At 43.8% G+C, this 14,610-nt stretch overlaps 1 protein-coding gene across 2 annotated transcripts in view; it reads left to right on the top strand.

The window, feature by feature from the left end:
* The first annotated feature begins 153 nt into the window (after positions 1–153).
* Positions 154–14,610, top strand: part of ABCA5 (ATP binding cassette subfamily A member 5) — a 34,508-nt gene continuing 20,051 nt past the window's right edge. The window contains exons 1-13 of one of the 2 annotated variants that reach the window (XM_026861088.1): positions 154–233; positions 1,350–1,411; positions 3,407–3,520; positions 4,247–4,451; positions 5,615–5,773; positions 6,137–6,234; positions 6,898–7,127; positions 8,580–8,721; positions 10,180–10,368; positions 10,508–10,655; positions 11,435–11,603; positions 13,202–13,260; positions 13,795–13,905. In XM_026861088.1, the coding sequence (XP_026716889.1) occupies positions 3,416–3,520; positions 4,247–4,451; positions 5,615–5,773; positions 6,137–6,234; positions 6,898–7,127; positions 8,580–8,721; positions 10,180–10,368; positions 10,508–10,655; positions 11,435–11,603; positions 13,202–13,260; positions 13,795–13,905 (1,615 nt within the window). In that variant the 5' untranslated portion in view covers positions 154–233; positions 1,350–1,411; positions 3,407–3,415. Of the gene's footprint in view, positions 234–1,349; positions 1,412–2,625; positions 2,739–3,406; positions 3,521–4,246; positions 4,452–5,614; positions 5,774–6,136; positions 6,235–6,897; positions 7,128–8,579; positions 8,722–10,179; positions 10,369–10,507; positions 10,656–11,434; positions 11,604–13,201; positions 13,261–13,794; positions 13,906–14,610 lie in introns of those variants that run through there. The other variant, XM_026861087.1, reaches the window with a different exon arrangement.

The following is a 14,610-nucleotide window of genomic DNA, read 5'->3' as shown; positions in this document are numbered from 1 at the left end:
ACAGGGGCGAGGGTCTCGGTTCGTCCCGCGGCGGAGGGATGCGGGAATCGGTGGGGGGCTGCTGGACAAGGGGGAAACGGCCCCCCCGAGGTGTGTAGAACGGGAAGGGGAAGAAAAGGAGAGGAAGAGGAGGAGTTTTGCTGTACCTGGCGGTGCGCGTCGTTACTCTGGAGCGGCTGCTAGGGGCTGTTTATTTCGGTATTTGTTGAGGTTTTGTAGCTGGGCCAAAAAGGGTGAGGAACTGACATTTCAAGGGGGTTGGGGGAAGGGAGGGAGGAAAATAAGGATGGAAACCCGGAGGGGTGTCACCCCCCTCCCTGCGCCTGCAGTGAGCGACCGGGGGGTCCCCGGGGAGGGGGGGAGCTGGAACCAGCCTGGCCTGGCTGTGGGGGTGCTCGAGGGGGGGGTCCCGCTCCCGTAATCCCACCCTGAAATCCCCCGAGCCGGGGCTGTGTCCCTGCGGCTTCGGGTAGGGGAGAAAATTCGGCCCCTTTTTAAAAATTCATAAATAAAGCGTTTAGCTGAAGTAATTTGAGAGCAGCGAAGAGCGCTTCGGAGTTTCTCTTTAAGTGTCATTTCGGCTGTTGTCTCCTTGCAGCAGGATCCATAATCTGATTTTCCCATCTTTCTGCAGGTATTGTTCACTGATAAATTGGTTTTCCTCAAGCCACAGCTCCTTTAGCTGAGGCTCAACCCCTCCCACCCTGTTTTTAATTACTGGTTTGGGGTTGGTTTTGTGTTTTTTTGTTTTTGGTTGGTTGGTTTTTTTAGCTTAAAACCCAAGGAGAACGTGACATGGAGCATTAAATCGCATAAATTGCCCCTTAAAGACCATTGGCTTAGGGTAGTTAGGATTTCTTAACTATCATCTGATCATTATTTCCCCCCCCCCTAAGAAGCACTGGCATCTCCTGTGTGGAATTAACGCACAAACCCAGTAATTTCCGTGAGATTGATTTGATTGAGATGCCCACAAGTAGCTGTGCTTCGGTCCCTTCTGGCAGTCGAAGATCATAAGGAAGTAGCTAAATTTTGGGGTACGTTTACAGGTTGAGAGTGTTTTCATTTTCTCCAGTATTATTCAAATAAATGTCTTGGCAGCTTCTTTTTCTTTTCAGCCTACGTGTTCATTTTCCTCATCTGGAGTTTCTAGGAGGGCTTGTTGTTTTTTTGTTTGTTTGGTTTGGTTTTTTTTTTCCCAGATACAATTTTTCACCATTTTCATCATTCGCTAATTCTTCATTCATTTTAGTTGCATGTGATGCACCTTCATTAGCTTACGTGCAGATGGCAGGGGTAATACCAAAAAATTAATCCATGTTTTTAAAACGACCTTTCCTCCAACCTAGGTGATGTACAGCAAAGCGTAGAAGTGTTCCAGCAAAGATGTGGAAGCATCAATGGTTTGTTGTTGGTTTTTGTTTTTTTTTTTAATAACTGGATACAAAATAATTAAAGAAACAGTAACTGGAGTTAGTGATTGAATCGGATTAAGTCAGCTTTGCCAGTTTTTTTTTAGATTTAATTAAAATAGAGGGAAGGGGTTGCTGCCTTAATGCGGTTGTGCAGCGTTGAGCAAGGACCTCGGTAGAGCTTCTCCTCTTGTAAGTTCAGTGCTCCTGAAAGCAAACCGTGGAAGTCCAGGCACTTAACAGGGCGTGCTGTGAGCAGCGAGGGAAAACGTGTTGTTATTTTTTATGACCTGTAAGCAATAGCTGCTGCTCTTGATTATTTTTAAAACGCTCTGCTGACATTTTGAAGCATTTGAAGCATTGCTGGAAAATATCCAATGGAGTTATATGCATTTTTCTTGCAAGAATTAGTTATTAGCGTAGGTTGATGTTTAAGCGTTTTGTGGTTTGGGTGTTGAGGTTTTTTTTTATCGGAAGAATTTTTATTTTTTTTTTTTCCATTTTTGAAGTAGATTCTATGAGAGTTTATCAGAAGCACTCCAGGCTCTAGGTGGGATCTCTTCCCAAGGCTTTGCTTCCAGTGACGTGCAGCCGTGTCCCGCACAGGTCCCCGTGCTGCGTGTGCCTGCTGGGGGTCACTGCCCGTGGAGGACCCCGACACCCACCAGAGGAGCCGGGAGCAGCGAGCTCAGCTGCTTGCAGATGCCTTCTCCCTCCTCTCCTCCTTCCTACGCTCAGAGCAATGCAGGCTCGCATCGAGCCGTCTCTCTGGGAGCACTTTGTGTGTTTGAAGTTCTTCGAGCTCAGCTTGCAGCAGCGGTGCTGACATCTGAGCAGCCTCCTGTGTTTCTTTAGTTAGACGATGTCTGCGCTCCAAAAATAGATTTCCATGTTAAAACACAGCTGGGGAAGGAAGCTTGAGCCATGTGTTGTCTAACAGATAACAGAGAGACCGGGGCCCTGCTGCAGAGCAGCTCTGAATGCGCAGTCCCCAAAAACATCAGTCCGCTTTTTGAATGGGAGCTGTAAAATCTGGAATATGGATAAATTCTTGAAATCTCTGCTGTGTTTTGGCTGAAATCTGTGGCATGTAGGTTGTTGCAGCAGGTGGGACTGACGGCCAGGGCAGTCGGGGAGCTGGAAGGGTGCTGGCATGCAGAGCTCCCGCTGTCTCCGCCGAGCAGCTCACAATTATATTTCAACTTCACAGGTGAGGATATGGAGAGAGATGTAGATTGACCCGTGACTCCAAACCTCAGAGAGCAAAGTGGTGGGAAAACTGGGGATAAAAACCTGGTGGTTCCCCAGCCTTCCATCCCTCACCAGGTACGTCTCAGTGGAACGGGATGCTGTCTCCTGGAAGAGCATTTTCAATTTTTTATTTTTATTTTTTTTTCCCCAAAAGATTATCTTCAGCACTACTGTGCTGTGCAGCGGGCATAATGAAAAGGTAAAAACTAATGAAAAGGAAAATAAATAGTGTTGGATCTGCTCCAGAATTAAAAGATGTTACTTACGGTAAATTGAACAGTTTGCCTGGCGTAGGATGGCTTTTGTTTTTGGATACGTCGGTCTGGCTGGCTGCCCTGAGCTCGTGTGATGGACAGTGGAATTGTGCTTTGAGAGAAATACTTTAGTTTGTAATTTATGTGTAGCAAAATGAAAATAAGCCCAGAGTTTTGTGAGCTTGCATAGAGCTGGTCCTGCCTTGGGGTGGAGGCTCACTCAGAGGCATCCCGAGGCCTCTCCCAGCTGCTTTCCCCAGCTCTCTCATTGCAAATGAATACTAACAGTTTCTTCACGTAGCTGGCATCCAGCGTATATATTGGAAGGCATTAAAAATATAAAAAATTGAAAATGAATAATTTATGTGAAAATATAAAAATACGAGATACCGAATGCTGTAACTGCCTGGCTTTTGCTTTTTCAATTGTTGTTTCATATGGATTTGATTTTGTGGGTTTGTTGTTTTGTTTTTTTTTTTCTTAAACTAGTCTTGAAAAATGGCACCAGCCACTCCAAGAGGAGCAGGAGTATGGAGACAAACCAGAGCTCTCTTATTCAAGAACTGTCTTATTAAGTGTAGGACTAAGAAAAGCAGTGTTCAGGTGAGTGCGGTGCTTGTTCACTGCTTCCATCTGCCGTTGTTCTGCGTTTAAGTGGCTCCTGAGTCAGAGGCAATGCTCAGTTTTCTTACAATATTCCTGAAGCTTCAAGGTCTGCTCTCAATTTTGGGTTGAAATGGGCTTCTTCAGAAGGTATTTTGTGATTCTTTGGTTGAAAATGTGTCCCGATGTGTAAGCCATCTTCCAGAAAATATCCCTTGAATTAATACGGCAATCAGTGCACGTTTTTAAAATGATTTGCCCCCGTAACTGAGCACTGAGGTGGGATTAGACCTCTCTGAAAGATTTTTATCTTTTCGAACAGTTTGGCCCAGTGTGTAGGTGATGGGTATGATGCTTTAAGATGAATTTTGGGGTAAAGACGAGACAGTGCGATGCTTGGCTGGACTTGGTTAATGCTTCATGGTTTGTGCTTTGCAGCTTTCCAAACAGCCGAAGTTTGCTGATATTTAAAGCAAGTAGAATGATCCATTTGCACCTTAAAATGGCTTCTTAGGTTGCTGATGCATGCGATTAAAATCCTGCTTCAGTGCCAGAGAAGGATTTGGCATTAAAATTACTCTTGCATTGGAAACACGCAGGGAACTTTACAGTCAAGTAACGAGACTCACGGTCCCTCCTTTAAGCTTTGTGTAACTAAGATAAACTTTGGGAAATTTTTATTTCTGCGACTGCTCTTTGAAGTTCTCATGCTTGCTCTTTGTACAGGAGGTCCTTTTCCCACTCTTTTTCTTGTTTTGGCTAATTCTGATGAGCATGATGCACCCGCACAGGAAGTACAGCGAGGCTGCCAACACCAACCTGGGCACGCTGGATACCTCCATGCTGGTGAATTTTGTCATCGGATACACACCACCGACCAGGATGGCACGAGAAATCATGAAGAAAGTGTCTTCTGATAACTTTGAAGATGGTATTCGGAACCTAGGCATTTTATTTTTCTCATGCCGTGGCGTGTGTTTGAAGAGGGAGCTCGCTGTTGTTGCTGCTGATCGAGAAAGAAAAAAAAAAAAAAAAAAAAAAAAAAAAAGCTTTTCTTTTCCATTGCAGATAGAGAACAGACTGTAAAGGCGTGGGTTTTTTGTTGTGTTTTTTTTTTTTCTCAGTTGGCAAATGTTCTGGCACTGCCATCTCGAAGTGGTTCCCATTCTCCTGTTGCAGCCAACAAGTGTTATGTGGCTGCAGGAAAGGTTTTGGGAGGACCTAAGTTCTAAGTACAAAAAGCCCCTGAGCTGCTTTAGAGCTAATTAATACTTGGCCTGTGACATCCTGGGGCAAATGCAGGAGATGATGCTGTCCTGCAGGTATTTTAGGTTGTGTTTTCTATCCTGTTGTTAATATCAAAGCAATGTTTTAAATCTTTTAAGTGCTGATTCCCATTAACACTCTGTCACCTCTTCTTTTGAAAGTGATTTTTTTTTTTTCCCTTTTTTAAAGTGCTTTGCCTACACGGCTTACACATCTAGCAGAAACTAATCTCTCCAAAACCACTCTGATGTATTTTTAGTTTGGTATCCTTGATTTTTTTTCTTGCTTGTATGCGTGCTTCAAAGGTACCGTGGAGAAACAACCCTAAATCTGCATTTTTCTTACGGGTGCCCTCAGCTGCTTTTAGCAAAGCGTTACACTTTCTGCCGTCGTGGCCCATCTTCCTCCCATCCTCTGCTGAAGTCAGTGGCGAAATACCATGTTTTCATGTATTGATCTCTCTGCACGAGTTGATCTGCCCTTCTTGAAAAGTGCTGGTGCTGGAGAATAAACTTGGGTAGCCAGCAGAGGGTTGGGGCACAGAAGCCGTTGGAACGACAAAAAGGAGGGGAAAAGGGGAAGGCGTGGGGGTAAATCTGAATTACCTACCTGCTACTGAGCAACACTGCTACGGGTTTCTGTTCAGAATACTTCCTTTACTAGGACAAAAATATAACCCTGTATATATAGATATATCTATATATCTGTATATCTGTGTACATCTCCAAACCCAAATAAGTCATTAATGATTAACGTGATGCTTCTTGAAAAGTGTTGCACAGTTCTTCCTGCTGCGCTATCAGCACGATAATTTCTTGTATCACACAGGCATCATCACAGAGGAGTATTTAAGTGAAGAGGAGCTGCAAGAGGCTAGTGCTTTTAAACCCTCCAACTTTGTGGGGGTAGTGTTCAACGATGCCATGTCCTACCAGCTGAGGTTTCCCGATTCGGTCGCTATGTCTTCCATTTATATGGAATCAAGAGGTAAATGTGCACGGTCTTGCATGTATTCTGTAAGGGGATGAACTGAAAAATCATTCCCTTTTTTTTTTAATTTTTTAAAAAAAATTTTTACATTTAAAATTTTAAAAAAATTTTTTAAATTTTTTTTTTAATTTTCATTTTAAAAAATAATTTAATTTGTTTTTTTCAATTTTTTTCTTTATTTTTTTTTCTAAAATTATTTTTTAAATTTGTTTTTGGCCTGATGTTGCATGCTTTGGTCTATGGAAGTCCTTCCCACCGTTTATAAGGGATGGCCTCAAGCCGCACCATCTTTACGTTGGGGGTAGGACAGCTGTAGCTCTGGCTTTCTGCGTTTTAAAATGCCCTGCTTTACTCTGGCAGCCAGTTGCTCCAACCTGCGGAAAGGATGCGAATCCGTGACATACTGGAGCTCGGGATTTACAGCTTTGCAAGCTTGCATCGATGCTGCAATTATACAGGTAAGTCAGAAAAAAAAACAGCCTCATAAAACCAAGGAGGTTCAAACCTGTGGACTGCCTTGGCTCTGACTTCTTTTGGGGTGATGTCTATTAATTGTGTAAAATGCCATCTCAAAAATTAGCTTGGATCCAATGACAAGGCAGAATATTTCATGTGCGTGTGCCGTATTTTGTACAGAAGCTTTCTTGTCTGGTTGAACGATGCGAATAATTTGTGTCCAAATGAGCCTGAATCGTGAAAATGCGAAGGCTTGACAGTGCTCACCCCAAAACACTATTTAAGATGCTGCACCAAAAGGGGCCAAGGGATTTGCCTTACCATTTTATTGTCAGTATTTATCAGCAATGCCCTTTCCCCTATTTCTCTCCCATCATGCCACTTGCGGTGAGGGCAAGTCTCGTCTTTTTAGGTGATAAGAGTTGCAAAATTTTTAATTTTATCTCCAAGTGTTCGGATGTTCTCCAATTTCTTGTGCTTTCAGATTGGGATTTGGGGAGAGGGAGGCTTGGGGGTGTCCGGATCTCCCCCTGTCAGCGGGGATGGGGATGGGCTGAGCACGGTGCTGGCTCATGGGGGCTGCGCCGGGGTCGCTGCTGCTGTGTGGGTTGGGGCTGTAAAATCGGGAGTGATGCAGAAATAACTTTTCCTTCTTTTCCTTTTAGCTGAAGACTAATCAGTCAGTTTGGGAACAACTTGAATTGACGAGAGCGATGGTCATGGGAGAGGCTGCAGTGGTAGAAATAGATAATTTTCCTCGTGCGATCATTTTGATTTACCTAGTGATCGCTTTCTCACCCTTTGGGTATTATTTGGCAATTCATATTGTGGCAGAAAAGGAGAGGAAGTTGAAGGAATTCTTAAAAATATTGGGACTTCATGACACTGCCTTTTGGTATGTGAGCGTTTGGTATAACCTGTTCTCTATGAAAGAAATATAAAGTCTATAAAGAAATATAGAATAAATAACACTTTCTAGGAGAACTCCTCTATCCCATCCTCCAGTTTTTACATTCTTTTCAGTCTGATTAACTGAAAACAGCCCCGAAGAGAGATGCTTTGTAAAATCTAACCTAGAGATACTTGGCAGTATCATGAAAACCAGAATATTTTTATTATTCTGATTTATTCTAATATTTATTTTTAAAGACCGGACTAATAGTGTTGCACTTACGCATGTAAAGTTTAGCCAGACTTAGAGGGATTGAATGTGATGATGTGTGAGACTTTTATGTCATTTGTTTTTTATTGTTTATACATAAATATTTTTGGCTCGGTACCTCCTTTCCTGGTGACACAACAGGTAGCAGACTCTTTTCAGAGTGTAGCAGCGGTTTCCCCGACACGTAATTAAATGAATCTAACTCTGTAATTTTAACATGACAGAGCAGTCCAAGCAACAGGTTTTAATTTGTTACCTTACCGTGATAGAAATTGTCTTACGCAGTATAATGTGTTGGTTTTTTTTTTTTTCCCAGTGAGAGGATATACTCACTTGAAATCGTTGGTAGTTGCAGAGATAAAAACGGGTTTAGCTTTGCCCTTCGCTGCACCAGCTGACAGCTTTAGCATCTTTCACTGCTCCGCTGTAACAGCCAGCTGGGGCTGTCTGGGTTCCGTTTTTCCTGTTTGCTTTTGTTTTATTTCCGCAGCCGAGCTCTCTTCTCACAGTTTGTTTGCGGTACGTCCCTGGTGACAAATTTTATTTAGTTGAGTCTTTCACCCGTGTCAGCGTTGAGCATCTCTGGTCTGGAGAAAATAATTCTATTAGCCAAGGCAGCTTCGATTGGCCACTGAATATAACTCAGAAACTTGCTTTTGAGGGAGATGTGTTGGGTTTTTTCCTATCTGTACACAAACCGCTCTTGTTTCCTGAAGTCAGAATTGCTCACAGACTTGCAGCTCTGTTTTGTTTGTTTTTTTTTTTTTTTTTAAAGGATTTTATTACCATGCCCAGCTACTGGAATGACTAGTGTATTAAATTTTAAATAGAATTTCTTTAATTATTGAAGCCTACTACTCAGTTACCCTCTTTTGGTTATACAAGGGGATTAATTATGCAAGTTTAAAACAAAAAAAAAAAATCATGAATCATCTAATTGTGTATCTTTTTGATGCTGTGGGTATTGATGTGTGTGCTCTAATGCCTAGAACACTTACAGGATGTTTACAAGAGCTCTTTTTATTTGGGGGCTCTTGTTTTGTTGCAGGATTGTCCTTTGGTGCAGCTGTCTGGAATATTAAAGAATGGTAGTTTTAGCTCTTTTTGTGTGTGAATAATTCAGGCTGGGAAATCATTGACTGGTTTCTGTGCTTTTTTTTTTTTTTTCCCCTCTCTTGCTCCTAGGCTTTCCTGGGTGCTGCTCTACATGAGCCTGATTTTTGTCATGTCCATTCTTATGGCAGTGATTGCGACGGCCTCTTCCCTCTTTCCCCAGAGCAGTGCCTTTGTGATATTTCTCCTTTTTTTCCTGTATGGAATCTCTTCAGTAAGTATTCCTGGTTCCTGGTCTCATTGAATTTGGCCATCCCACCTCTCCTTTTCCTTTTTTCCTCTCCTTTTCCTTTTTTCCTCTCTTCCTTTTTTCCTCTCTTCCTTTTTTCCTCTCTTCCTTTTTTCCTCTCTTCCTTTTTTCCTCTCTTCCTTTTTTCCTCTCTTCCTTTTTTCCTCTCTTCCTTTTTTCCTCTCTTCCTTTTTTCCTCTCTTCCTTTTTTCCTCTCTTCCTTTTTTCCTCTCTTCCTTTTTTCCTCTCTTCCTTTTTTCCTCTCTTCCTTTTTTCCTCTCTTCCTTTTTTCCTCTCTTCCTTTTTTCCTCTCTTCCTTTTTTCCTCTCTTCCTTTTTTCCTCTCTTCCTTTTTTCCTCTCTTCCTTTTTTCCTCTCTTCCTTTTTTCCTCTCTTCCTTTTTTCCTCTCTTCCTTTTTTCCTCTCTTCCTTTTTTCCTCTCTTCCTTTTTTCCTCTCTTCCTTTTTTCCTCTCTTCCTTTTTTCCTCTCTTCCTTTTTTCCTCTCTTCCTTTTTTCCTCTCTTCCTTTTTTCCTCTCTTCCTTTTTTCCTCTCTTCCTTTTTTCCTCTCTTCCTTTTTTCCTCTCTTCCTTTTTTCCTCTCTTCCTTTTTTCCTCTCTTCCTTTTTTCCTCTCTTCCTTTTTTCCTCTCTTCCTTTTTTCCTCTCTTCCTTTTTTCCTCTCTTCCTTTTTTCCTCTCTTCCTTTTTTCCTCTCTTCCTTTTTTCCTCTCTTCCTTTTTTCCTCTCCCCTTCCCATCTGATCTTGCTCTCACTACTAAAGCACGTGGGACAAATGCAGCTTCTGTAGGACCAAATGGTGGAGGGGATCTTACCTGTCCCCATCCCTGCCCTGGGTTCGCTCTAGTTTGGGGTGTTTTACTTGATCTTGACCGTCACTATGAGAAAATATTTCCTGACTGAAATATCTGAGTTTCTAACCGCCTGTCTTTGAGCTGAAAACACTGCCCAGCGCCGTTTTGAACCCAAACCCGTGCCCTCTTCTAAACATTTGCTGTTACTGCATAGCATGATGTTAAAACCCTAATTAAAGCTCAGAAAATTAATTTATACAGCAAATTGCTTGTTTGAGTTTATAAGCAACCAGTTCAGAAATCGTTATTTGTTTACTGTCTGTCATTTACAGGAGGTGCACTAACCAGGGTGAATATGCACGCTCAGCCATATGACTCCTTATTTTTATTCTGTAAATTTTTTTTTCTGTGCTCTGTCACTTGGCATCTTTGGGAAATCTGTCCCTCCCAGTGATCTGTTTGTAAGGGAAATGTGGGATGTGAGTGAATGCTGTAGTGGTTACACCAGGAAAATTATAGGATTTTCAGAGGCAAGAGTGAGGCTGTGGCCTTTTTATTTTTAGGTTTTCTATACCCTGTATGATCAATTTTTTTTTTAATATAGTACCTTATCTTTTTATTATCTGTCCTTAGGTTTTCTTTGCACTTATGCTGACCCCTCTATTTAAAAAGTCAAAGCACGTGGGGATAGTGGAGTTCTTGGCCACGCTGGCGTTTGGGTTTGTGGGCCTTAATATTGTCCTGTTGGAAGATTTCCCCAAGTCTTTCGTGTGGATCCTCAGCCCCTTGTGTCAGTGCAGCTTCTTGATTGGTGTCGCGCAGGTAAATAACCTTCTGCTCCTCGGATCACACTTATTTATCGCTCACCATCTTGGTGCAGATACTAAATATTTTCTCGGGTTTTTCCAGGCCGGTACGGGGCGGGTGTGTAACATCTCCCTCTGTCTGTGTTTGTTGGCAGGTCATGCATCTAGAAGATTATGAAGATGGTGCAACATTTTCAAATCTAAACAGTGGTCCTTATCCACTCTTTATCTCTCTTATTTTATTGGTGCTGGATAGTATATTTTATCTGCTTGTAGCTGTCTACCTTGATCAGGTTATCCCAGGTATGTTCATGAGAAAAATTGAACTGTGCTAACATCACCAATTCCTGAAGTCCTGAGGCCCCCGTGTTGACATGGCTGGTGGAGCTGGGTGGCATTTCTGACTTAATTTCGACTGTGGAGAAAGGAGATGGTGCTTTTTACAAATATATGTTATGAAATAATTTATATTGTTAAAACTGAGATGTGAGGGGGGATATTAGCACGTTTAGAATTGATGGCCCGTAGGTACGCCAGCTAAACTTTGCCCTCTTTCTAAAGGAAAAGCTTTCTGACTGGGTCAACTCATGCCTCAACCTTTGCAGTTTGCTCTTACAGGGTTGAAAATGAGAAACTACTCCCCCTGTCCCAGACCTTTCCCTTTGACGGCTGTAGGTTAACACGAAACACAGAGTCAAGTTGTTAATCTTGCGACTAATGCCTGGTTAAGCCCTCCAGCTCCCCTTGCCTCTGATCTCTCTTGGCTTTATTTTGCCTGAGTTTAAGTCACCGTTCTTTCAGCACTGGGGATTTCTCTTGCATAGAAAGAGATTTGCACATACATTTAAATACTTAGCAAAACCGGAGCTTGCTAGCAGTGTTGATGGGAACTGTGGCTTAAATGCAGATAACGTAAACTTGGTTGATGAAATCCCTCCAGAATGGGAGTGCAGGCTGGCTCCTGAACCTTTAGCAGGAGAGCTCGTGGCTTTTACAGCTAAAACCCAAAAGCTGAGGAATATCTGCAGTTACTGTTACGAAGTTGTCTTTTTTTTTTTTTTTTTTTTCCCTTTACTGTCCAGGGGAGTTTGGACTACGCCGCACGCCATTTTTCTTTATGAAGCCCTCGTTTTGGTCAAAGCGCAGAAAAAATTATAAGGAGTTGTACGAGAGCAGCATCAATGGCAGTTTAAGTTTCAGTGAGATAGTCGAGCCTGTGCCTTCCGAATTTCAGGGGAAAGAAGCCATCAGGTACGATTCCTGCCCTGCCCCACGTACAGATCAGCAGATAACCTGGGTCCCTGACATTTTTAGGGTGTCATTTGAAAAATCCCTCGTTTCTCCAGTCGTTGGATTCAAATAGCATATGGTATGCATTGCAGAGTCCTCCACACACACGCAGCACGGCTAGTTTCCATTTTCAATGAAGCCCCATCATCAACGATGTGGATGCTCTCCAAGGATAAATCACCGGGCTTAAAGAAAGGGTTTGTTTGTGGATTGTATTCCTTCAGTTGGAGTCCTCTCAAAACCGGCCAGTTTTCCATTCCCTCAGTTTCACTGAGGCCACGAGAGGCGTAAGCGGTTGCAGATGTTGAAACGCCCACTCTTCTGGGAGGGTTTAGTTTCTGGTAACACGCATTTGAGGAGAAAAAGCTGAATTCTAGGTTTGTGTGAAGGCTGTTGTGTTCTTCGTAGACCTGAGGAGAACTTTGGTGGTGGTTTTACCCAGCTGCTGTATCTAAGATGGTAAAAGAAAACTGAAAAATAGATGTCCACGCTCTCATCTTTCTTACTGCATTTTGTGTCACCTGTTGTTTGGTGTCTGGACTGTCACTTATTTTTAGTTTGTCTCGTATTATTTTCCTTATCTTCCTTTTAGCCCTTGTTACCACCATTTTCCAGTGCCATAGCCTGACGTGAGTTGGGGAACTCTTGAGTCTTCCCTCCTCCTGGCTGACTCCACTAGTCTCAAATAAATATTTGAGCTTAGCGGCTGGAATGAGTCTTGTGTTGTCCGTGCTATCCGTGTCTCTTTGGGCATCTGCCATAGGTTGAAGGGTCCAGTTTTAATCCTGATGTTCACGTGAGAACATCGTGGCTATTTTTGCATTACTCATCCACACTGGACTCTTTCCATAGCATCCCTCCACCGGCTCTCCATCGTTTTCGCACTGTCTTGTCATCTTTACGTGTACGGGTTTTGTTTCCTTTCGTACCCAGTTCTCCTCCCTGCTATTCACACCTGTAACCCACTCCCCCTCCTGATTTTCAGGGTGACCAGGCTTCCAAACCCATCCTTCACATGGTGCCTTCAGATAAACTGGTTCGTTTTCTTTTTCATTTTGCAAAACAGCGGGTCTGAAAGGGAAGGTTTTTACCTTTCTTGAAGAGAAAAGTACCTGCTTGCTTTTGCCTAATTTTGATGAAGAGCTGCCAGTAATCACATCTTTGGAGTCTGTTCTACTAACGCCTCTTTTCCATATCGCATCTGTTGAGTCTTCTGTTGTATTGTGAAATTCCTGGGGGGTAGCCATTCCCTCTTCTAGCTTGGGAAACCTCTAATGCATTGTTCTACCATGTGAAAGAAACAGATTTGAAATAATTCAGTTTGTCATCATAGAAAATACCTAGAAGGTGACCAGAAAAAGCTTTCTGATACCAGAGTGGAGGAGATGGACTAAGTTCTGTAACAGTGCCCTGACTCTTGACTTGCCTCTATGCGTTTTGAACGTGTCTAGTGCCACTTTAGTGTGGTCATCTTGTTGTGAGTGTTGCTGAGTGTTGATCATTCAAAATGAAATATAAAGATCCTAAAACAGCTTATAAAATGACATGTCTTCTTTCAGAATCAGCTGTGTTCAGAAAACATTCAGGAAAAAGGGGGAAACTGTGGAGGCTCTCAGAAGTAAGAACATTTTTAGCTGCTTATCAGATACAGAGGAGCAATAGCTGAATTGTTGAGTGGTCTTTTGTGTTTTGTTTGGGCTTTTTGGATTCTTTTAGTGGGGTGGGACCTTGGAGCATGAATGCCAGCTGTGATTGTTGTCTTCTCTCACTGCTTTGGCAGCAATCTTGTTTAGAATGGTATCCCAAAAAGAGGAGCCCTTCTGTCACTAAAGCAATCCTGCTGACATCATCCCTGTTACTACTCCTCTGCCCTTGCCATTAGTGATACGATCCTCCCTGCCCCATCTCCCTGATCTTTTCTTCTCGTTTCCCTATGTGGCTTTTAAACGTGGGCACCCCACAGCCAGAGCAGGGACCGTCCCGTGCCAGGGTGTGCTGGGGTGTGGAGGTAAGGCGTCCCTCTGAGCAGAGAGTTAAATGCATACCCCATATGTCAGTATTTGAATTTACCTCTGCGGTAGGAGCCGGCTCCACATGCCACGAGCACGTCACTAACCTCTCCTCTTTCTCCCACGCCTGCCTCGGGGACCAGATTTATCCTTTGACATCTATGAAGGTCAGATCACGGCTCTGCTTGGGCACAGTGGGACGGGGAAGACGACGCTGATGAACATCCTTTGTGGGCTGTGTCCACCGACGGACGGTGAGAAATCAAATGCTTTTTTTCTCTAGATAATGTCTGAACAAGTCCACTTCAGATTCACAGAATCACAGAATCATCTCGATTGGAAAGGACCTTGAAGATCATCCAGTCCAACCATTCACCTAGCACTGACTGTTCCCAACTACATCATATCCTTAAGCTCTAAATCAACCCGACTCTTCAACCCCCCCAGGGATCCCGGGGACTCCCCCCCTGCCCTGGGCAGCCCATCCCAACGCCCAACAGCCCCTTCTGCACAGAAATCCTTCCTCAGAGCCAGCCTGACCCTGCCCTGGGCAGCTTGAGGCCATTCCCTCGGGGCCTGGCGCTGGGGCCTTGGCTCCAGAGACTCATCCCCCCTCTCTGCCCCCTCCTGGCAGGGAGTTGCAGAGGGCCAGGAGGTCTCCCCTCAGCCTCCTCTTCTCCAGACTGAACCCCCCCAGTTCCCCCAGCCGCTCCCCAGCAGACCTGTGCTCCAGACCCTGCCCCAGCTCCGTTGCCCTTCTCTGGCCACGCTCGAGTCACTCAATGGCCTTTTTGGGGTGAGGGGCCCAAAACTGAACCCCCTCCCCGAGGGGCGGCCTCCCCAGTGCCGAGCCCAGGGCTCAGATCCCTTCCCTGTCCCTGCTGGCCACGCTATGGCTGACACAAGCCAGGATGCCGTTGCCCTCCTTGGCCCCCTGGGCACACTCTGGCTCATTCTCA

This window comes from Athene cunicularia, assembly GCF_003259725.1.
Source record: "Athene cunicularia isolate RWA chromosome 18 unlocalized genomic scaffold, athCun1 chr18_part1, whole genome shotgun sequence".
In the NCBI taxonomy this organism is placed as follows: domain Eukaryota; kingdom Metazoa; phylum Chordata; class Aves; order Strigiformes; family Strigidae; genus Athene; species Athene cunicularia.
Note: the sequence above shows the minus strand (reverse complement) of the source record. Positions and strands in the feature narration are given on the sequence as shown.